This window comes from Protomyctophum parallelum (assembly GCF_964188405.1).
Source record: "Protomyctophum parallelum genome assembly, chromosome: 17".
Classification (NCBI taxonomy): Eukaryota; Metazoa; Chordata; class Actinopteri; order Myctophiformes; family Myctophidae; genus Protomyctophum; species Protomyctophum parallelum.
In genome coordinates, this window is record NC_139719.1 from 16,095,071 (window position 1) to 16,119,315 (window position 24,245).

General features: G+C 45.6%; 2 protein-coding genes across 2 annotated transcripts in view; one reads left to right on the plus strand and one right to left on the minus strand.

Annotated features, from left to right (window-relative positions):
• The window catches only part of adam12a (ADAM metallopeptidase domain 12a), a 165,654-nt gene that overhangs the window by 128,343 nt on the left and 13,066 nt on the right, over positions 1 to 24,245 (minus strand). Inside the window, exons 2-3 of the mRNA XM_083788333.1 lie at positions 13,256 to 13,383; positions 4,009 to 4,082 (exon numbers count right to left, since the gene is read on the minus strand). Of these exons, the coding sequence (XP_083644459.1) occupies positions 4,009 to 4,082; positions 13,256 to 13,383 (202 nt within the window). The remainder of the gene's footprint in view (positions 1 to 4,008; positions 4,083 to 13,255; positions 13,384 to 24,245) is intronic.
• Positions 7,207 to 8,463, plus strand: LOC310874062 (potassium voltage-gated channel subfamily A member 2-like; the record flags this gene model as incomplete). The annotated part of the gene is made up of 1 exon (XM_083786728.1): positions 7,207 to 8,463. One exon carries the CDS (start codon positions 7,207 to 7,209, stop codon positions 8,461 to 8,463), a length of 1,257 nt encoding a protein of 418 aa, XP_083642854.1.

The following is a 24,245-nucleotide window of genomic DNA, read 5'->3' on the forward strand; positions in this document are numbered from 1 at the left end:
ACCGAGACGTCCTGCCAGCGACCTCAGACTGGAGCCATCGCTCCGCGTGTGAACAATACATAATGTTGACGTTCAGAGCTGGCTCTGTCACACCCCCCCCCCCCACCCCCACCCCGCACACACACACACACACCAACAACCTCACTCAACGTGACTGTCATATCATGTCCTTTGTCACGTCACCACAATGCACAAATACCGGTGTTACACTGCCGGGTAGATGATGTCCTGTGTTCAAAGTCCTAACCCATGGTTTTGGGGCATCAAAATGAGAGTGCCAAGGTAAATAAATATGCTCATTTTGAATGGGCCATTTCACACATTTTGTCAAACGTTTTCAAAAACAACCGATCGGCAATTTCCGGATAGCCAAGTTGTTGATGTATGTTTTGTAATAATAATAAGCTAAATCTGCAAAGTAAGTAGTAACTAAAGCTGTCCTTGTGTAGTGGAGTGTAGGAGCTTCTAGTGTAGTAAAAAAAAAAAAAAAAGACGTATTGTAGAGTAGAAGTATAGAATTGAAAATAAAATAGCACCTCAAACTACTACAGTACTCGAGTAAAGATTTTTAATTACTGCCCAGTAACGACTTTGTTTAGCCTCTGAACCTCTCGGCTAGGCAGACCAGACTACTCTGACAGAGCTGAACCAGGTCCAAAAAAAATGTGCTGAGAATCGAAAATTAAATTCTTCCCAACAGCACTCACACGTCAGTGCCAGTCATTAGGCCTCGTTCTCTCTGTTACAATTAGTAAATCCTGTCAGATTGGGATTCGGAACGCTTGACGAGCCGCATTATTTATTACAGTGTTTTCCCATCGGGAAAAGCTCATTAGAAAGTCCCGAACTGACCTTATCCATGGACTTCATGTTCCTGTTGGCTGTGCTAGTCTTAACCCATTTAGACCCGAGGACATTCTTCTAAATGAAAAACCTGTGTTTCTATATCAGTGGTTCTCAACCTATTTCATGTCAAGGTCCCCAACAATTATATGTAATTGGCCGCCGACCCACATCAGAAAATAATGTTGTTTCGGGAACCCCGCGGAAGCAAAGATTTTAGTTAAAAACTTGCTCTGAAAGAAATTATATTAAAAGATTTGAGGCACATTTTCACAATTTTTCAAAAATAGCAGATCTACAAGCTCATAGCGCGCCACTCGGTGGCACGCTATGAGCTAAAGTATAACATAACGCTTAAAACACCAAAAGGGGTTCCCGCCCAGAATGGGTAAACCCACTAAGACCTGCAGGGGCCGATTCTACGCCATCGCCTCTGTTGGGTGGAAAACGCGTAACGTCCAAAACCGTTCCTTTTCAGGATTCAAATTCAAAGATTGCGAAAAAAGTAGCAGCAGATCGACAAGCTCAAAACACGTCGCTTCACGCCACGCTTTCCGAAGCTTCGCAGATCGTCTTTTGTGTGACGCTGTAATATGATCAAGTATAGGGTGTTAATTTACAAAAATTATACACGGGTATTTTCAACTTGGCTGGTAATCCAGCATGACAGTGTCTCACGGGTTCGAGTCCCAATCCTGACAAACTTTGCTGTGTGTCTTCCCCGTGTATCTATCAAAAAGGCAAAAAGCCCCAAATATATTAAAACATAAACAAAGAAAAAAAGATTTCTGCCCGACAGCAACAAATTAACTTCTAAAATCCAAAGTTTTCTGAACAATTTATGATGTGTTATAATAATAATACAGCACATTATAAATAATATATATTTAAAAGCTGAATCTAAAATGACTCACAACAGATGCTTTCTCGGTTTCAACGTGCTAAAGCTCTACTGCGGACTGTACGTTTAATGGAATGGGACAACGATGACAGGCCGTCTTGGCTGCGGACCATCTGGGGTGATGCATGCATGCATGGCGGAGTATACTTGGCCCCCGTCGACCCGTCCAAGTCCAACCTCCACCCCAGCTCCACCTGATCACCGGGGACACTAATGTTCTTTTCTTTTTGGGTTTCTCCAAATCAAATATTCATACGGAAAGCAAAGAAACGCTCTCTCGTTTCAACTCCTCAACACTGTGAACGGACGCGGCTGTTGAATAACTTGATAATCTGCAAGTCAGCCTTAATATAAATATGTGTCTGGTGTTCGGTCGGTCGCACCTGCAGCAAAAACAGGAAGGCATATAAAGATAAAGGGCCCCCGAAAGTTATCGAAAATGAATGAGTTCCCATGAAAATATTTTCAAAAGCAGGTAAACCGTAAAATTGTGGCCGCTGGTGCTGAAAGGGACGTCCCGTCCCGGCTCGAATTTGCATAATTGACTCTGGAAAAAGAGTCAAGAGTGAGTGAGTTTCATGCATGGCACAAGCAAAAGAAACAACCTCCCCTCCCTCTCTCTCTCTCCCTCTCCCTCCCTCCCCCCATCCCTCTCCTACACTCCCTCTCTCCTTCCCTCCCTCTCTCTCTCTCCCTCTCCCTCCCTCCCTCTCCCTCCCTCTCTCTCTCTCTCTCTCCCTCTCCCTCCCCCTCCCTCTCTCCCTCTCTCTCCCTCTCTCTCCCCCTCTCCCTCCATCCCTCTCTCTCCCTCCCTCTCTCTCACAGCTCTGCTCGTGTGTGGCGATAGAGCCAGTTATAAAACATATTGCATCCATCAATCACAACATCCCATTCTTCTCTTCTCCCATTCTTCTCTTCTCCCAGGCACAGACCAGAGAGAGACGTTGTCTGAGGACGAGGCCGGCCACGCCAAGCCCCACGCCAAGCCCCCCACCCCCCCCGAAGAGTAAGAACTGAGGAAGACAAAATACTCGCTCAGACAACGGCCAGACGGGACACCGGTCTCCATCAAGCTGCAATGTGTTTCAAATGGTGCTCCACTCGTGCCAATCCCCCCCCCCCTCACACGACAATATTGACAATAACATTTGACCCATTCAGACCGGGATAACGTCTGGGTCGTTATGCCTTTCAGTCCATGTCACTTCTGAGACTCGTTTATACTTATAACATACATGACGGGAGTCAGACCCCGGAAATAGCAGATCTGCAAGCTCGCAGCGCATCTTGAACGAGACACGCTGCAAGCTTGCATATCTGCTATTTCTTCCAGCATAGGACGTTGTCGTACACGGTGAAGTATAAACGAGGCATTAAGATTCAGACGGCGTCTCTACAATCATCCTCGGGTCTAAATGGGTGAATGCGGAGCGGTGAGCGAGCAGGTGAGTTCCGCATTCAGACTGCGTACGGCGTACGGCGTGGCGATACATCAGAGGAAAAGTTAGGAAGAGGAGAGGAAGAACAAGGAAGGAGATGACTGATTTATTCAGAGACCTTGTGTCTTTCAAGTCTTTGTTCCCGGAAAACACAAAAGAATAGCAAAGAACAGAACATGAACAGAGCCTTGCCCCAAACTGGTGGTTATTGTGAGGGACGATATTTCCTATTCCTTGTCTTTGTGTGTGTGCATGTGTGCGTGAGTGTGTGTGTGCGTGCACGTGAGTGTGTGCGCGCGTGGCTGCGTGCATTTGTGTGTACCATGCATGTGTGTGAGATGTTGGTCACAAAACGATGACAAAGCTTGCACAAAAAAAACTAATTTGCAACAAAACGGTTGCGAGTAGATGCATTGTAGATGATGTACTATATTTGCAAGCAACCATTGAATTGAAACAATTGAATCACTATAGGGTCCACTGCGCAAAAAGCTTGGAATACGGATGTGTATATTACAGGAAACTCCCGTTAATCTTTCCAACAAACTCCCGTAAACTCCCGAATTGTACTATCACACCTGTATATTACCGTATATTACATGTATATGCAGGCTAAACTTGAGGTTTACGGGCAAAATACAGTTCCCGTAATTGCCCGTTAACTCTTTTCACGCAGTGGTCGACTTGCGTCGACATGCGGCACCATGCGCCGACGTGCAACAGGACATGTCACACCGCTGGGACGAATGCTAAAAGCGTTTTGTAGCCATTGGTGTGGTTTGGGGCTTACAGTTAGGGAGAAGAGTGAATTACAGTAAAACGTACTCATTTTTCACCATGTCCAGGAGGAGCCGTTCACCTTCTGCATGGATCTGGACCCTCAGCGACGACGGGTGACCCTGGAGACACGAGACAGGCGAGAGAGAGAGAGAGAGAGAGGACATGGTTCATACAGTACATACAGTAGAGAGAGGACATCAGTGGGAGGCCTGGTTCATACATAAGTTGCATGTAGTGTCGCACACCCAACATAGCCGTTCACCTGCTTTTACTTGTACAGTTTGTGGTAAAAAGAACAAGAAAGGCGTTTAGTTGTACAGTTTTGTAGCAAAGGCTTGTATCTGTCATCAATATCTGATGTGAGAAAGCACATGAGGACCCATACAGGGGAAACCCTTTACTTGTACAGTTTGTGCTAAGAGCTTTGCTCAAGCTTAATTTTTTTTCCTGCCTTGATCTCCTTGACAAAAAAAAACGACACAATGGGAACTATGCACAAAAACGAACTTCACCCACTTTCTTTACTTGTAAAACTGTGTTGTGACAAGAACGGTGATTCTGATTGCCAATCTATAAGCTTAGAACGTGTATAGATTGGCGCGCGACACCCGTGCTCAACTATTTACAACTCTGTAAAGTATTAGTCTTGGACTGAATCACTGTATCCCTTGATTGTGCAACCATGGTTGCCCGCCTGGATGTTTCCTACACAGCGCCTTAGCCGCTAGGTTTAATAAAGACAGCAGTGGGGGGAAAAAAACCCTGTTGTGTGCTGAAACAATAATACAATAAAATAGATCAAAGGGTGTTCAAAATAAAAGCGGTGGGGGGGAAAAGCAACGCAGATTCATTCCACTGAGCTGACAAAAGCTGGAAGGAGAACGAAGTCACCCGGCGAGTCTCCTCCCCGCGAGACAGAGAGAGAGCACAGAGTGTTTTCAATTGACGAGAGCAAGAGTTGTGGAATCCTTATGAAGCTACTTTGTGTCTCAGAACAAGAGCTGAGAGGATTAGCTTTATGCTTCTATTCCATTTGACATTAATCCAACCAGAACCACATAATCTCCACACCCCTGAGTTGGAACGCAGAGAGAGAGAGAGAGAGAGAGAGAGAGAGCCACGCGTCTGACGGGTGGAGCAAGTGGCACCGAGTCGTATATCACCACCGCTGGCACGCCGGTCACACACACACACACGGGGACACGGGGACACACACACACACACACACACACACACACACTCTCTCTATCTCGGTTCCGCAGACACATTCTACTTGTCACTGGAGAGAAACGTGCTTGTGTAAACGTGCGCACACACACACACCCTCACACACTCTCTGTAGTGTGTTTCATTCATCTCTCTCCATTCGTCTCTCTCTCTCTCTCCCTCTCTCTCTCTGTTTTATAGAGTACAGAGTGCGACTTTCTCTCTCGCACACTTATCTCCGTCTCTCACACACACACACACATACACGATTATACACACTTGCATGCTCTCGCTCACATTGGCTGTGGGCCGGGGTCATGTGTGGTGAACAACAACATGCACAAGCACACAGTCTGTGGGGTTTACGTCATTCGTCCTCACCCCCTCCCTGCACGGTGCTCTGACTGAGTGAGTCCTCACCCCCTCCCTGTACGGTGCCCTGACTGAGTGAGTCCTCACCCCCTCCCTGCACGGTGCTCTGACTGAGTGAGTCCTCACCCCCTCCCTGCACGGTGCTCTGACTGAGTGAGTCCTCACCCCCTCCCTGCACGGTGCTCTGACTGAGTGAGTCCTCACCCCCTGCACGGTGCTCTGACTGAGTGAGTCCTCACCCCCTGCACGGTGCTCTGACTGAGTGAGTCCTCACCCCCTCCCTGCACGGTGCTCTGACTGAGTGAGTCCTCACCCCCTGCACGGTGCTCTGACTGAGTGAGTCCTCACCCCCTGCACGGTGCTCTGACTGAGTGAGCCGCTCATCCAGTGTTGGTTGAAGCAGTGTTGTTTTTTGGCAGCAAATTATATTTTTAGTTTAAGTCATTACGTCTCTTGAATAGTTGAGTCACCTGGAATGTTTTAGTGTTTTAGACTAGTTTCAGTCGACTAAATATCACACGATTTTGGTCGACTAAATCTACAGTTGATTCAGTCGACTAAAATGCATTTTTGGAGGGCCGTCTAGATGCCGTCCTAATGATTGATTTTACACTTGCTGAAAATAGCCGATCTATAAGCTCACAGCGCTGCGCTGTGTTTAAATAGCCGGTATGACGATGGAATGAGTGTCTGATTGGATGAAGTGAATCATGTGAATGAGAATATGATGCTGAGTGATGCACTGAGATGCACTGAGTTTCCTGACTGAACTTGCTCTGCGCATGTCTGTGACATCTTGTCTGTGACAGGCGCCATGCTCATCTCAATACTGTATATGTTGTTCCAGGGACCCCCAAGAAGATTTAAGTTAAAAATATTCGCTTTAAAACACACACACACACACACACACACACACACACACACACGTGTGAAATGATCAAACAAGTCTGTGTAAGTAAGTCTATGAAGCTATCTACGAGGAAGCAACACAATTGAACACAATATGCAATATAGGCTATGCCTATTCTCTTTCTCAGCTAAGGGGTCCTTCGCCTGAAAAACATTGAAGACCCCTGGTTTTACACTCCGAATAGTAATACATCCTCGCATGATATCTGTCATGACATTGTGTTGTCACTAAGATTTATTGTTGAAACTGTTTTGCAGATATTCACGGGAACGACCCATAGATCCGAAGTCCCGTTAGTCCGAACATGCACTGCTCCCGTGCTTGCGGTTAGGTTTAGGTTTGCTCCCGTGCTTGCGGTTAGGTTTAGGTTTGCTCCCGTGCTTGCGGTTAGGTTTAGGTTAGGGTTAGAGATAGGGATAGTAATTTCGGAACAATGAACCTTCTGACTAATGACACGGCACCATATTCACAGACAAATTGTCTGTTGACAAATGTGTACACAAGGGATCCGATGATCGTAAACCTACCCCTATCTTTCGTTTAGATACACGTCAGATGGCCTCACCATATGACATCACTCATGGATATATATGACAGAGCAATGTCTGGAGAGAACTCTATTTAACCATTATGTCCAATGGAACAGTTTGTTGCATGAGCATAAATCTTAGCCTCCCTATTTGGGGGTTAATATTCAGCTAAATTGGCACCGCCCTGCCTGAAAGCGGCAGGTTCCGTCACCCTACACTATGACTATGGCTATGACGTCGCCGTGGACTATGTTTGATATAGTCGTGCACGAGCCTCACGACCAGCAATATCCAGAAGCGGACCACGAGAGGGTGGTGATCAACATCTCCGGCCTGCGCTTCGAGACGCAGCTCAAGACCCTCTCCCGGTTCCCGGAGACCCTGCTGGGGGACCCCGACAGGAGGAGGAGGTACTTCGATCCTCTCAGGAACGAGTACTTTTTAGACCGGAACCGGCCAAGTTTTGATGCTATCCTGTATTACTACCAGTCGGGAGGGAGGTTACACCGGCCAGCCAACGTGACCCTAGACACATTCTCTGAGGAGATCCGGTTCTATGAGCTGGGCGAGGAGGCCATCGACATCTTCAGAGAGGACGAGGGCTTCATCAGGAAGGAGGAGCGGCCGATGCCAGAGAACGAGTTCAAGAGACGGCTGTGGCTTCTCTTTGAGTACCCGGAGAGCTCGGTTCCCGCTCGCATCATCGGCGCCATTTCCGTCATGGTGATACTCATCTCCATCGCCAGCATCTGCCTGGATACGCTGCCGGTCTTCCGAAGATTTGAAGACAGCATGAACAAATACACCTACTTCAAAGATGCATTCTTCATCGTGGAGACCTTCTGCATCATCTGGTTCATCTTTGAGTTCATGGTCCGGTTCTATGCCTGTCCCAGCAAAGCCGCGTTTTTCGGCCACATGATGAACATCATCGACATGGTGGCCATCGTACCCTACTTCATCAGGCTGGGCGCGGAGCTGGCAGAGAGAATGGGGGACAGCCAGGCGGGCCAGCAGGCCAGCCTGGCGTCCTCCGTCATCCGCATGGTGCGCGTGTTCCGCATCTTCAAGCTCTCGCGTCACTCCAGGGGCCTCCAGATCCTGGGACAGACTCTGAGGGCCAGCATGCGCGAGCTGGCCCTGCTCGTCTTTTTCATCTTCATCGGAGTCATCCTCTTCTCCAGCGCCATCTACTTCGCGGAGGCGAACGAATCGGATTCCCAGTTCAGCAGCATCCCGGTGGCCTTTTGGTGGGCCGTGGTCACCATGACTACGGTGGGCTACGGCGACATGGTGCCCACCACCGTCGGGGGAAAGATCGTGGGCTCGTTTTGTGCCATCGCCGGCGTGCTGACCATCTCCCTCCCCGTGCCCGTCATAGTCTCCAACTTCACGCACTTCTACCACCGGGAGACCAAACGCAAGGAGCAGAAGCAGTACCTGAACATGGCCAGGGGGCTCATCACGTCATGTCTTTATTGACGTCTGCTTTATTTTATCCGTTTTTATTTAGTTTTTCTCCTTTGGTAATAATAGTATAACTGGGTTTCTCAGTTTTTTGTGAGGCTTATACACGCTTGAAAGGGGTAATGGAGGGAACTGCTATAATATATCTCCAGCAGCGTCTTCAGCCCTTGACACGGCCCAGTCTAACAGAAAATGGTTTAGTTCTGTACCACTGCCCGGCAATCACTGTCTTTTTCCTCTTACTTCACAGCATGTTTCTAGACTGATGTATCGCATCTCTCAGTAGCACAATGCGACAAGCTTTAAAATTTTCAAAATCTTTTTGTCAGTAGCTTGTTTCAAAGGTTTGTTGAGCTACTTTGTCTGATAGAGCAATCGATTAAAGTATTAACTGGAAATTAACGCAGAACTTTTTTGCCAGTTCCATTAGCAGAATCACATCTCTTAATATCATCATAGATCATCATACATACATCGTCACATTCCGGCCAATCACAATTGGCGTCCTCACTTTTCTGTCCTCACTTTTTATCCTCAATACGTACAGCCAATCAAAGCATCACTATGGGGTGCTCAGCCAATCAAATCATCGCTATGTGGTACACAGACACACAAAGCTGGGGGGGGAGTCTCAGAGACACTGGTGGAAAAAGGGTCTCAGAGGTACAGACCACCCCACGTTGCGCATCATGCCATGCATACAAGTTGGACACCACCCCAATGGTCTGGTCTTTAATTAACACCAGAGGAACTCAACCACCTGTTTCAGCATGAAACTCTGCCACCATCTCTCTACGTCGTCCTCAGACGAGCCCTCCAGCCAACACCAGGACATAAATGTTTGTATTTGGGGGCTGGTGGGGGTCCTGGGGGTCAACTACAACGACATCAGAGTGTTTGACACAGATACCAACTATCTGGCTGAACACACCTTCTGCCGCTGTTGTCATTCAGCATTTACGTACAATAGAGCACTGTACATACAGTATAGTGGTGGCTACGATAACGATCGACTGAAAACGAAGAGACATTCTCCTGGAAGAAGGTTGAGCCCAAGGGGAAGGGACCTTGTCCAATGTATAATATGTGCCGTTTCATGGTGGGAGATCGTATCATCCTCTTTTGGAGGACACAAAGACAGATGTACACAAACTTATGGACTGTACATCCTGGACTTGAGTGAGTCCCAATCTTAAGACATTTTGCAAGCTATTCAGTACAGTCTGGATCAGTCTAAACTAGAGGGTAGCACGCGTCCACCCGGGACCGAATACCCCAGAGCCGAACCGAGAACCGAGCCGTTTCGGGCCCAAAATATTGACTTGAGGGTTGGTTCCATTCTAAATTGCCGCGGGTCTCGTTCGGGGAGTCTGAAATGCAGTTACCCAAAAGGACCCATGAGGATCTGAGCTGTATATATATATATATTAACCCTTCAACTAGACACAAATAGACGCGCGTGCATTCTAATTATTACATTCTAAATTCCATATTGTCTGTTGAACAGACTGGGTCTCTCTCTCTCTCTCTCTCTCTCTCTCTCACTCTCTCTCTGACAGAGCACACACAGTCTCACTGCCGGCTATATTAATGCAATCATGGCGGCCCCCTTGAGTGAGCGAGGTGAAAAGCAAACTACAAATCAAAGCGAGCAATGTGGGACACTGGGACAGTTTAGTTGTGATTGTCCACAGTCGGTGCTGCTAAATGCACTAATATTATGCAACCCTCCGCTGAGGCCCCGCTGCCCCGGGGGTGACGTCGCTCTCCTTCTCTGGGCCGTTTCTGGGCGGGCGTGGCAAATTTCTTGGCTCCGTTCGGTTCGGTTCAGATATCACCGGACCCGTTTCGGACCGGTTCCAATGTTATGGACACGAGCTACCCTCTAGTCCGAACTCCCAGACATCAGGTGGGAAGTGCCAGCCATGACACCAACAACGACAACAACATAAAAGCGTGCCTACTGCCTACGATAAAGAAGGAAAATAGAAATAATAAAGATAGGACAAATTAATACAGCGTATCTTACAAATAAAATCACATTTGTGTGAAGTGAGCGGTGCCTTTGATGAGTAGAGCTGTGAGGAGAACAGGAAGAGAATTTAGAAAGAGTACAGAACACTGATGTTGGCCTACAAACAACCAAAGGTACTGTATGGCACCCCCATATCTTCAAAGTCTGATCCAACCCTACAACCCCTCCTGCTCACTCGGACACAGGGAAGCTGGAAGAACCTTCAGTAAAACATCCGGGACAACGCTCCTCACGTCCCTGCAGACTCTTCTCCCTTCTGGCTCCCAAACTGTTGAATGAACTCCCCAGTGCAATTAGAACTTTAGACACGTCCTGGGCCATGGCTCAGCGGTCCAGGCACCTTGGCTGGTAATCCAGTCTGGCAGTGTGCCACGGGTTCGACTCCCCATCCCGACGGCCTTTACTGCATGTCTTCCCCCCCATCTCTCTCCCCATTTCCTGTCAGCCTACTGTCTGTCACTCTATAAAAAATATAAAATAAAGGCGAAAGCCACAAAAAAACAACATAAAAAAAAAAGCTTCAGACACTCCCAATCTTCTGTCGTAATCTGCAGACTCACCTCTCACTGCACGGACCTCAAGCGCAAAGCAATTCAGAGGGTTGTGCGAACAGCCGAACGCATCAGCGGATATGATCTCCCCCCCCCCACACCCCCACCCTGTACGACGATCGTTGTGTCAGCAAAGCTTGTGGAATTATGAAGGACTCAAGCCATCCCAACCGCAGACTGTTTGAGATGCCGCCGCAAGGAAAACGTTTCACAGTTTCAAAGCCACTGCAAACAGACTGCAAAAAAGCTCTTCCTTGCACTCTATTCTATCTCTTTGTTTGCTGTGCTCGCTCGCTGTGTTTGATGCTTGATGTTATGTTATCTATGCGGCTGCATTGTCTGAAGGAAGCCAAACAAAGATAAGTTTTACTCTTATGTACCTGTACACAAGATGTAACAATAAAGTACAACTTTGAACCACTTCAGACTCCACCTTAGCCCGTATAGGGCTTGCCATAGCACTTGCCCTAGCCTCGACGGCCTTCCGGGCTTATGCAAAGGCTAAATGTAATGTAGCATGCTATATAGACAGATGCCAGGTCAATGTTCACCTGGCATCCTATAGTGTGTATAGTTTCAAGAATCTAGACTCTAGGTTATTGCTTTACCTATGATCCTAGGGGGTGCATACTTAGTTTAGACTAGTCATTGGTTAGACATGGGTTAAGGTTATAGGTTTAGGTGTGCTTCCCCCGTGGGAGGTTAGGTTTAGGGTGAGGGTTTGAGATAGGTTGTAGTTGTAGGACTAATGACTGGTCTAACCAATGACTAGTCTAAACCAAAAACTGTCTAAACTAAGTACTGCACCCGACCCTAGATTACTATTTCTATGCATTCGATGTACTGTATTACCCTGTGTTGTCCTTGCTTAGTATAAATCGCTCTGGATTAAGAGCAACATTGTAAATTGTAAAAAGAGGGGGCCAAGTACAGACCCCTGGGGCACCCCTGTCAGCATAGAGGTTAAGTGGTTACACTGGGAGCCGGGAGCCCTTAATACATATCCCATGCATTCCCTTCATATCTCACACTCAAAGTTATGTCTTTGCAGAAAAGTTATTCTCTCGACAGAAATAGATTAACTTTTGAAGTTGTGTTTTTCTAAAGATTTTATTTTATTTTTTCTAAGGAGGGCCCCGCATGCCACAAAGGAGCACACACCTCGGCTAAAGCGGAGCAAAACCAATCCGGCAGCCAAAAAGGAACTCAATAATAGAAGTCGGAAACCCAAGCTGTGATTTTAAGTATGCCCGGCAGCTGTCTAGATCTTTTCTTTCCCCCCCTCCCCTTCATCTCAATGTCTGGCACTCTTTCACCACCACGCAAGAGTCAAGCAGGATCCCAGATTTCAAACATTTCATTAACATTCCGGCGAGCCGCACAGTGTTTCCCCATCTCTCCTTCCTAAGATGCAGAACACATGTTCGGAGATTGTACAGCTTCCCATGTTCAGAAAACACGCTGATATGAACAGTTTGATTAGCCTGTCAGAAACCACAGCCTCCAGGGCATGTGTTGCTCTGACATGGACAGATGTGGGCTCGGGCCTAATAAAAACACACAAATATAATTGGACTCGATTGCGTTAGAAGAAACGGTTTGAGGGGCGCTCCTATATACAGGTTTAATGTTTGTTTTTCCTTAAACAAACATTAAAAGCACCATTGAAATGAGTTTAATGTGTGTTTTGTCCATGTTTGTTTTGTCTGATAATTACATCATAAAAAATGTATACATTGGTAGCGATGTTGGAAGATGATAACAGTCCCCCTCACTTCATACGGGTGTGATTGTTTTTTAATCTATAAGGGCTGTGTACCCTTACAGTCGATTAAATCAATAATTGATCGGTTTGGTTTGCATTTTTGTTTGGTAAATTCTAGGTAGAAAGGGCTGTATGTGCCAATAATGATGTTGACCATACCTAGACATGGGCAGTGGACTGGGAAGTGAACTGGGGCTCTGGTCAGTTGAAGGAATACCAAAACACAGTCGCCCTAACCTTATTCCCAGTAGCGTAACATCATGGTGACAGGCCCCCCTCACAAATATTTTGTTTGCGTTTGAAAAAAATTGTATAATTTAAAACAAATTAAACGGATATCTTTCTCTTCTGGGGGTCCCTGGCACAAAACCGTTTCAGATGGGGGTCCACAGCCAAATATATATAAATAAACAATAAATAAACAATAAACATGTGAGTGCTTTATTATTTGCTCACCTGTGATTGGAGGACAGTGATCTCTCTCCAGTCTTGTCCGACCAATAGGAGAGGTATTGTGGACCCACCGGCGCTGTCTTTCTGCTTGACTGTGGGTCTGTGTTGAGTGGACGTTCTTAAACGGGTCGCTGTAAAAAATACAAAACATAAAATAGAAACATGTCAGAGTACAGAAAATGTAATACATAATGTTTAATTAAACGCATACGTCTCTAGGTTCTCGATTCTGGTTGTCCCTGGAACAAATTATTTTGAGATGTTGACATATATATCATTTTGTGGGTCCTTGACATGAAAATGTTTGAGTGCCATGCACTGATATTATACCAACATACGTTTTTTCCAGAAAAAGGTTAGGATTTAGACATTTGTAGAATCGGCCTCAGGCAGGATCATCGATCCTGCAGGCTTTCTACGAGTCTTTTGTAGAATCAATAATGACCTTCAACATCACATCATGGGTTGGTGTGATGCGTGCCATCAACCGGAACCCTCTCCACAGGGTGGTTGGGATCAGTGGCAAAGATCACTCAGCAGCACCCATAAAAAACAAACGATAAAAAAGGCCTCTCAAAATGGTTGATGACAACACACACACCCTCCATACCCACTACAACACACACACCCTCCATACCCACTACAACACACACCCTCCATACCCACTACAACACACACCCTCCATACCCACTACAACACACACACACCCTCCATACCCACTACAACACACACCCTCCATACCCACTACAACACACACACCCTCCATACCCACTACAACACACACACCCTCCATACCCACTACAACACACACCCTCCATACCCACTACAACACACACACCCTCCATACCCACTACAACACACACACCCTCCATACCCACTACAACACACACACCCTCCATACCCACTACAACACACACACCCTCCATACCCACTACAACACACACACCCTCCATACCCACTACAACACACACCCTCCATACCCACTACAACACACACCCTCCATACCCACTACAACACACACACCCTCCATACCCACTACAACACACACCCTCCATACCCACTACAACACACACACCCTCCATACCCACTACAACACACACCCTCCATACCCACTACAACACACACACCCTCCATACCCACTACAACACACACACCCTCCATACCCACTACAACACACACACCCTCCATACCCACTACAACACACACACCCTCCATACCCACTACAACACACACACACACCCTCCATACCCACTTCCAACTAATGCCCTCAGGACGGCGGTACAGAGCCTCAAAACCCACTATTACGGGCTCAACTAGCCCCTTTCGGGACCCTACATAAAGCTTTTCTGAAATTTGGACGAGTTTTATGTTGGGTCCCTGGTCATGACTATATTTTCGTATGGGAATTCCGGAACGCTCTCTAAGATCCTATCTGCGGCGTGTGACGGCCTTTTTTAGCTTGAGTTATTCTGAATTCGGGAACTTTAAGTACCTATACATCCCGCTGAGAATATCTCCTGTGGCGCGGAAGCCGTTAAGTATTTTTTTTTGTTTGACCGATTTGGTCGCTTTATTTCTTCTTGTTTGTTTACCGTTTATTGTACCGCCTCCCGGTGTGCGGTTGGCTTGTGCGGCTACGTCCCTGCCTCTGATCTGCTCTGTCATAGCTATAGCGCCACTAGCTAGCCAGATAGGCGGTACAATGAGGTGTCAATAAACAAGGAAGGAAGAGAAGAATCAAAGCGACCAAATCGGTCAAACAAAGATTAAAAATACTTAACGGCTTCCGCGCCACAGGAGATATTCGCAGCGGCATGTATGGGTACTTATACTTCACATATTCAAAAACACTCACACGAAAACATTTTGTCAAAGAGCGCAGACAGGCCATAAACACAGTGTTTATGTTTTATGTAGTCTGCGTACCAGGTGGCACTGTACTGATGCAACAGGACGCAATGCTCTGTGTCGTCAAAAAGTCAAAAACTTCAGTAGCATTTGGGTTCTGCTTGGAGGGCTAGGGCTCAACTAGCCCATGCACCTCCATCAGACTTTTGAATCCCCCCCCCCTCCCTTTTCACCTGGATGGACTATAGTGAACACATAGGTTGCATAATATTATACCAGATTAGTACATAGAATTGTTTTAATTTTAATATTATGCTTTTAAGCATTAAATAATAAGCAGTAGTTTATTTTCTCCAGCAGAGTGCACCTCTGTGTGAGAGAGCACAGCACTTTACTCCGTGCTGACAGAAAACAGACACAACATGTTAAAAGTACTTAGTTTGTTGTACTTACTAGAATAGAGGAGGAGGAGCCACGCTTATCCATGATAAGTTCTGGGATAGAAAATTGCACTAAATAATGTTATTCATGACGGTAGCAGGCAGCTGCAGCCTCTGCTAGCTAACTAGCAAGCTAACTGCAAGCTAACTAGCTATCCAAATGCTAACCAAAACAAACTGTTGAGCAGGGTTGCCACATTTCTTGAGAGAGAAACAAGCAGATCAAAGTCAGAAATTCAGAAAAAGTCAGAAGATTAGTCTAAAATAAGCAACTATAGGGCTGACTGTCAAACTTTGTTGGCCAATGTTGTTTTAGAGCAGTGGAAGGACTACCAATATTTTAAAGCAACTTTAATAATAATAATAATAATAAACTTTATTTGTATAGCACCTTTCATACATAAATGCAGCTCAAAGTGCTTCACAGGGCAGGGCAAAAATAGAATGCAATAAAACACAAGTAGGCCTAGTTAAAATTAGTAGTTAATTAGTAGTTAAAAAACAATGGCAAAGAACAAAATTGAATATAAGAACATAAAGTAAATAAAAACACCACGTGCAGCAAATCAGTCAGGGCAGGGTAGGAACGTGCATATTAAAACTCAACTAAAAGCAAGAGTGAAGAGGTGAGTCTTGAGTTGAGATTTAAAAATGTCTACAGAGGGTGCGTGTCTGTCTGTCTGAGCTCGAATGGAAGTTTATTCCAGGCTGTTGGGCCGTAGAAGCAAAAAGCTGCCTCACCATATTTTTTTGTGCACATTCTTTTAGGCACTTTAAGTAGGCCAGCATTGGAGGACCTGAGGGGGCGGTTAGGGACATATCTAGGTAGGCAGTCACAGAGGCACGGAGGTGCAAGACCATTTAGGGATTTAAAAACAAGTAAAATAATTTTTAAATAAATTCTAAAAACCACTGGGAGCCAATGCAGTGATGATAGAACTGGGGTGATGTGTTCTCTCATTTTAGTTCTAGTTAGTACTCTAGCAGCCGCATTTTGAACAAGTTGGAGTTTGTCCGTTGACTTCTTTGGCAGGCCTGAGAGGAGGGCATTACAGTAGTCTAATCGAGAAAATACACAAGCATGGACCAATGTTTTAGCATCATCTAGAGATAAATATGCTCTAATACGTGCAATGTTTCTAAGATGAAAGAAAGCTGTCTTGGTAGCTTGATTAATGTGCGCATTAAAATTCAGATCTGAATCGATAATAACCCCTAGGTTCGACTTACTTCCTACATATAGGTTACAGAGTTTATTTTTTATCAGTTATTTTTGCTCATTAGAGCCAATTATAAGAACTTCTGTCTTATCCTCGTTCAGTTGGAGAAAGTTCTTACTATCAGCATTTGATGTTGGACAGACAGGATAGCAGTGGGTCAAGGGCAGAGGGGTCACTTTACAGATAAACAAGTCCATATAATGATTATAATGATCAGACTTGGCAATATATTATATATAATTATACTCCAAGAGCATACAAATGGAACCAAATAGACCCTGATTGTATGTATGTATGTATGTATGTATGTATTTGGTTAAAATGGGTAGGGTTTAAAAAAAGGCAAGAGCTTGCTCTGGTGCACTGGCCTAAAAGTGGGTCCTTAAAAACTGCTAAAACTTCTGAAATGTATGTATGTAGGTATGTATGTATGTATGTGTGTATGTATTTAAAAGGGGGGCTTTTTTGTAAAAAGACCAGCCCACAATACCTCCATATATTTAAAAATAATTCAAAATAGGGTTACCTGTGAAGGGCAAACTGCCTTTTCACTGGGGACTATGCAAGGCAGAGGCGTCCACCCCCCTGAGTCCAAGTTAGACTAGACCGCATACCTAAACCATGGTCCGAAAATATCCTCTAAAACCCAATGGTAAAATGGATATAAAAAATTGACATTAATAAAACAACCTAAAACCATAAAAAGTGTAAAAGTTCTCAGCAAGGCCTGGATAGTGGATACCATTTATTTAGTTTGCAGATAAATGAACATAAAAGGGATACAATTCAACTTTTTTCATTTAAACCAGTGGGTGTTACAGTTTGTAATTTTTGAATCCATCTGTGCTCCATGTTTCCGCTGTCCACTGGTCCATCGGACTCCACATTCCAGACCTGAAATTATGAGGTTAGTGATGGGATGAGATTGGAAGTTTTTACATCAAGTCCTAGTAGTAAAAAGTAGTAGTAGTAGTAAGGTTGAAATCTCTTTTTTGCAAGTAGAAATTAATCCTGGGTGTTACAGGGTTAAACGGTGTATTCTGGACTTTGTACTTTACACTACAGTACCTATTGTAGCTATCCTGTTGATATGCTGACCCCTGACCCCTGGGCTTTGAGAACCACTGGGAAGAAATACTGTTCCATTTTTGGCAGTAAGCGGGGGGGGGGGGGGGGGGGTCTCACATGGGTTTCATCCCCTCCATCAAATCAAAAGGCGGTGTGATATTTCTGAACTACAGGAACAGCCCACAATGGCAGCAGCCCTGCAATCAAAAGCATCACTAAGGCATATAATCACTGTATTTGCATTCAACGGATTCACCGCGCCACAGCATGCAAATAATACACTTCACACGTGTAGTCTTTCACAAGCTAACAATTATCCGTGCTGCTGAAAAGATTTTTTTTTTAAATGGCCTCTCCGATGCATGATAACTCCTGACCCCTTTCCGAAACATCTGTTCGGGTTCCTTTTAATAGACAGATGGTCTCTTCTGCTGTGGAAAACGCCACAGAGACGACCGCTAATCATTGTTCTCTGCACAACCACCAAGGCGTGAGATTGAGTAAGGGGCGTCTGGTGTATGTCTCATCAACCGCCCCTTGGACGGCTTGTTGAGCTTTGTTGAGTTGTTCAAAATGTCACATTTTCAACAAAGATCTTCTACACACTGTACAAATTGTCATAAAGGTGGGCGATGGGCTGATTCTAGCAGTCACACCTGTCCTGCCCTGACTCAAACTAATTGGACTCAGGGATAGTTGTTGTGTGTGACACTGTGGCATTGGCTAGTACACCTGTCGAACTAGTCAAAAGCGAGGTATCCCCACAGGCCCACACCGGGGAGCTGTCACGACAAGTCTTTTATCTGGTCTTGTTTTCCTATGTCCTTATGGCTATTCTATTATATGGCAATTCTGCCGAACGTGTACAACAAAAACATGGAAAGCAGTGTGAAATAAATAACATTGATCTCAAAGCCTTTGCTGTCATCTGTCTGTCTGTGTCTGTCCAATTGAACCTGTCACAGTGTAATTTCTGACCAATCGTACGACACTTTCCCACTGAAGCATAAACAGCCTCTTGCCATTCAAGCAGTCACTCTTTATGTAATGCAGATGCTCTGGGGTCAGCCCTAGACGTATCAACACAATCACCCTTGCCACAATCAGAATCTATTTTTTTTCTTTTATTGTTTTGAATTTTTTTGTTAAGTAGTTCCATCACCATCTCCCTCCATCTATTTAGTAAACAGAAAATATATTTTCAGGTCAGTATAACAATTTCATCCAATCAGGAGCGTGAACGCATACAGGATAAAGAATAAACAAGTGAAACTGAACTGGATCACTTTGGGGGGGAAAAATGGAACTGGACTACTAATACAGTACAATTGAAGCTGATACATCGTTTGGGGAGAACAAAAACCTCATTATAATCGATGCACCCCCTAGGAAACATACAGTAGCTCCCAACAAACACCCACAACTCGCCAAGAGTTGGCGAGTTGTGAGCTGCTAAACGGGAGCTCGGAGGGGATGCTTGCTGTCATTGGGGTGATAACTCCTGGAAGCACATGGTGGTTGTCCACGAGGCACCGCTGTGTGCTGGGGATTATAGCTCCCAATAAGCTCTGTTCCCAGTGTGCCTTTATCTCCTCTCCTCCTCCCCGGTGCAGTTTAGTATGTTCTGACAGGGCGCTAAATAAGCCGCCAGACGGCTGGCTGCCTGCGCTCCTAGCATGATGGTGGCGGCGGTGCCAGCCGAGGCAGGCAGCCGCCCACCGGAATACATTATGTGGCCAAGTAATGGTGGCTGTAGGCAAAGCAGCGGAGAACGCAATGTTCAGGACTAGCCAAAGTGCCAATGAGAAACGTGACAGAAGCTGCAATCTACTCTAGATACAAAATCACACACGCACGCACACACACACACACACACACACACACACACACACTTCGATTATTGAACAACACACAGTGTTCAACAAAGTTCAATACTACCCAAAGTGCCAATGAGAAACGTGACAGAAGCTGCAATCTACTCTAGTCTAGATACAAAAAAGCACGAGTGCACGCACGCACGCACACATGCACACATACACACACATACAACACACACTCACACACGCACACAATTCGATCATTGGACAACACACAGTGGCTCCAGATTCAATATGGAGCCATTCGAGGTCTTTACTAACTGGGTCTCCTGCTACAGTAATTACCTCCTCACAGCGGGGAGGCCGTTTCTCTGCTGCAGGCTCATAACAGCACAGTAGGAGGCTTTATTATTTATCGCCATTTGTTGCAGTGCAAAGCCCCTAAATCTAATGCCTGCCTGTACTAAAGTTTCGCCGGGTTTTGTCTAAATGGCATGAAGGAAAGCGTTGCTGTTGTTGTTGTTGTTGTTGTTGTTCGTTTTTGGGTTTAATCTGTAGATGGATTCACGAGCAGTTTTGTGTGTATGTGTGAGGTCTTCTTATCGAGTAAGTTAATGGATGCTGAATATATAAAACCTTGGGTCTAAAACCTCTCAAACCCTATATTCACTGCAGGAGTGTCCCTGGGCTACACTACAGTATATTCCCTCTAGTCTACACACCTAAATATCTTGGGCAAAAATAGCCCAAAGTTTGCTCCAGAATAGGGAAATTAGTTTTTATGTGTTTAAGTCAGCATTTCAAGCGCGCGCACACACACACACACACACACACACACACATACACACACACACACACACACCTAAATCCTCGGCTCTAAGCACCTTCATTAAAGTTCCTGCTAGCTGTGATTCCACATATTGCTGAGTCTGCCTTTATTACCCAACTCTTTAATAACCCAGGCCTGAAGCTGAGCTGCCTGCATGCCCTCCCTTTTGTTCAGCTCCGACTAATGCCTGATAGACTCTGGGAAAGCGGCAGATCTACAAGCCCCACGACACACACCGTGCTGTGGGGGCTTGGAGATCTGCCCAGCGTTACGTTCCGTTGTGCGCGACACCCACACCGCGCGGGGCAGCCAACTAAGCATAGCTCGGGCTTAAGAAGCGAGCCCTCTGGACTTCATCAGTGAGCGTCTCTCCAGCTGATACCAGAGGTGACCAGCTCAGCAGTATGCTGGACTAAACTCACGCCCGCTGCTGTCCGCTGATGAGACGCAGGCTGCCGCGCTGAGCCCAGAGGGCAGTGGCAGAGGGCAGCCTCACGCACAACACACGTGCACGCACACACACACATGCACACACACACACACACACACAACATGGAACCGTTTCGCCATCATTAGCCCCGGAGGACCTAGAGGAGAATGAAGGACATGGGCATTCTATTCTGACAAAACCAAAACCAGTTCTTTGAGGCTGCACGCACGCACGCACGCACGCACCCACGCACGCACGCACGCACACACACAAGCCTAAGATAACACACACACAAAAGAAAACGCTAACACCCCTCCATCCCTCACACTCCTCTCCCTCTCCTGTGTTTTTGCACTTTTAAACTGCTTATAGAAGATACTGTAAAGTTCTTTACATACTGTGGCACGTCTACTGAAACATTCTGTTGTGATATACCAAGTTCATATGCATTATGCACGCACGTGTACATAATATGTACACATATACGTTGATGTTCATGAATACAGCTGAACTAATACTTAATGGGGCGACCGTGCCTTCGCCTCAGCCGTGCTCTGGAACAATCTACCTGTCCCTATCCGACCAGCCCAGTCCATTGAGGTGTTCAGATCCTTTTGAAAACTGTTTTATGATGTCCTTACTTTGTTTTACCTGTACTGCACTTTGGTCAGCTTCTGTTGTTTTAAATGTGCTATGTAAATAAAGTTTGATTTGATTTGATTTGATACCACTTATTTTCAACTTTGAACTGTCATTAATATACCTTGTTGTGTGGAAATAATTTTTAAATAAAAAGTCCCCCCCACTTCTATTTAGCCTATAACTGGATGTCTAGAACCTGGTGTCATGTGATCACTGACATCACAAATAGGTACTCTTTGGCCCAATCCCAATCCACTCCCTTGCTGACTCAATGAGCCCTCACTGACTTATCTGCGCGTTCATGTGAAGTCTGTGAGGGCTTGAGGGATGTCCCATTTGAAATCGGTAAGTCAGTGAGGGCTCAGCCCCGCCCCTTTATGTGCCCTTTGCCAAAGTCGGCATCGATGCTGACTTTGGCTGACTTCGTCAAAGAAATTACCCACAGTTCATAGCGTTACCAGGGGAATGAGGGGGATCCTCCAAACGTCAATCATTTAAGTATTAAGTATGCAAATTAGTTATGCAAATTAGTTATGTTAGAATGTCAACAAACACAATAGTGCTTTCTCCCTGTTCTCAAAGGGAGACAGAATGGAAGGATAGGCTATATATTTAATAACAATAATAATAATAATAAGGGAACATGATGAGAAATGACAAATGAGCAATATGGAAATGCAATTTATAATGATTATTATATATGAATATAACAACCCCTATCACACAGGAAAGTGTATTTACGAAACTAATAATAAAACGATCAGCTTAAATACTAAAATAGACATGATAGACATAGGCATGTAGGCACTAGCTGTGAATAAGGACAGTTTGTATAAAGTGATGCAAAGTGTCATGAATGGCGGACTCATATTCAAAGTGCTGTCCCATTCCTTTCACAACAATGTGGAGCCCTTGCAGCCTCTCACCCTCAAGCACTTACAGCTGACGTCACTAAAGTCAATGAGGGTTCAGGGCTCAGGGCTTGAGGGAGGCAATTGGGATTGGGCCTCAGGCTTGCAGAGTACATCTTTGTGATGTCACTGATCACATGACCCCATAGTTCTAGACCTCCAGTTCTAAGCTACACAGAAGGGGGGGGGGGGGTGACGACTTGTTGTATTATTTCCACACATCTCTAAGGAGTATTAATGATATAGTTCAATGTTGAAAATGAGTGGTATTCCCCATTAAGACCAGACCTATTCTGAAATAGCCGATCTACAGGCTCACGATGCGTCGCACCGTGACACGCTGTGAGAGCGGTTATTACAATGGTTGAAAAAAGTCGATACTTACTCAAGTACTTCTTTAACTTAGGTAAATGTTTTAACCCATTCAGTACGGGAACCCCTTTTGGTGTTTTAACTAAGCATTATGTTATACTTTAGCTATTGAAAAATAGCAGATCTACAAGCTCATAGCGCGCCACTACGAGCTTGTAGGTCTGTTATTTTTGAAAATTCGTAAAAATGCAGCACAAATCATTGAATATATATTCTTTCAGAGCAAACTTTTTTTTTTTTCGACGTCAGGCCTAAATGTTTTAATACAGGCTTTGTACTTTGTAACTTGCATTAGTTTTTTGTGGTATTGCTACTTTTCCTCAAGTAAAACAATGCAGAGTACCTCCTCCTCCTCGCCCAGCGGTGGGCGGAGCGAGGGAGGGAGCCAGAGGTCGGGGACATGTCGAGGTCAAGGCTTTACGAGCGTGCCGTACTCGCACACAGATGGAATGACCATCAGCACCCTGTCCTACAGCAGCACGCTTTGAAGACTGGACCTTTACAATCGTGCAGAGACACTTCAAAGCACCGTGCATGTATGCAGCGGTGCACCACCGTTCATTGCTAACGCGCCGCGCTATAGCAGCTTTAATTCCCATGGTCTAAATGCCATGATCGCAGCGGGAATTAGGGAGCAAAAGCCCCCCAGCTCATTTCTCGTTCGTGTTCCGGGGTGGGGGATTGTTAAAGGTAGAACTGGGGGTGGTGGGGGCTGTGTGTGCACTGTGCAAGTGGTCTGTGTTGGTTTATTCGGTTGTAAGAGCCGCTAGGAGCACTGAGGGAGCGGTAAAAGTGGCATGGGGAGAGAGCACGAGGCCTTTTATTTATCAGTTCAATAAAGGAGAGTGTAAACAGAGGTCTTAATAAAGCAAAGCTCACGGCCCCCGTCATCAGCTCCCCTGTACGCTGCAGTGTACACAAGGAGAGCTTGTGCAATTTATATTGCCTCAATAAAGTCAATACTCTGTGTGTGTGCCGTGTGTGTGTGTGTGTGTGTGTGGGGGGGGGGCAGTCACTGATTGCCTGGCGAATGCATAAAATAAATCGGACTCTCTGTCCCTGTGTGTGTGTGTCGTGTGTGTGTGTGTGCGCGTCAAGGCACGTGTCCAACCACCAATACACCTCAAAAACCAATGCAAACCTCAATTTACAGACAATTACACGCGCCGCTACCGTGTGTGCACTCAAATGAAAGGAGAGCGATTGAGAATAAGTACACACAGTGGAGTCGGTGTTATCCATTTGGTTGCAACCACTGGTAATTTGCACATGTTGTTAGTGTGTGACAACTCATTTACACACATAAACATATACATAATAGGCAGTGCTATACGGTCCCCGGCTCATGATTAGCAGTTAACAAGCTGCGAGGCAGAAAGGCGCTGGCTGACGGGGGGTAGCGAGGAGTGGGCTCAC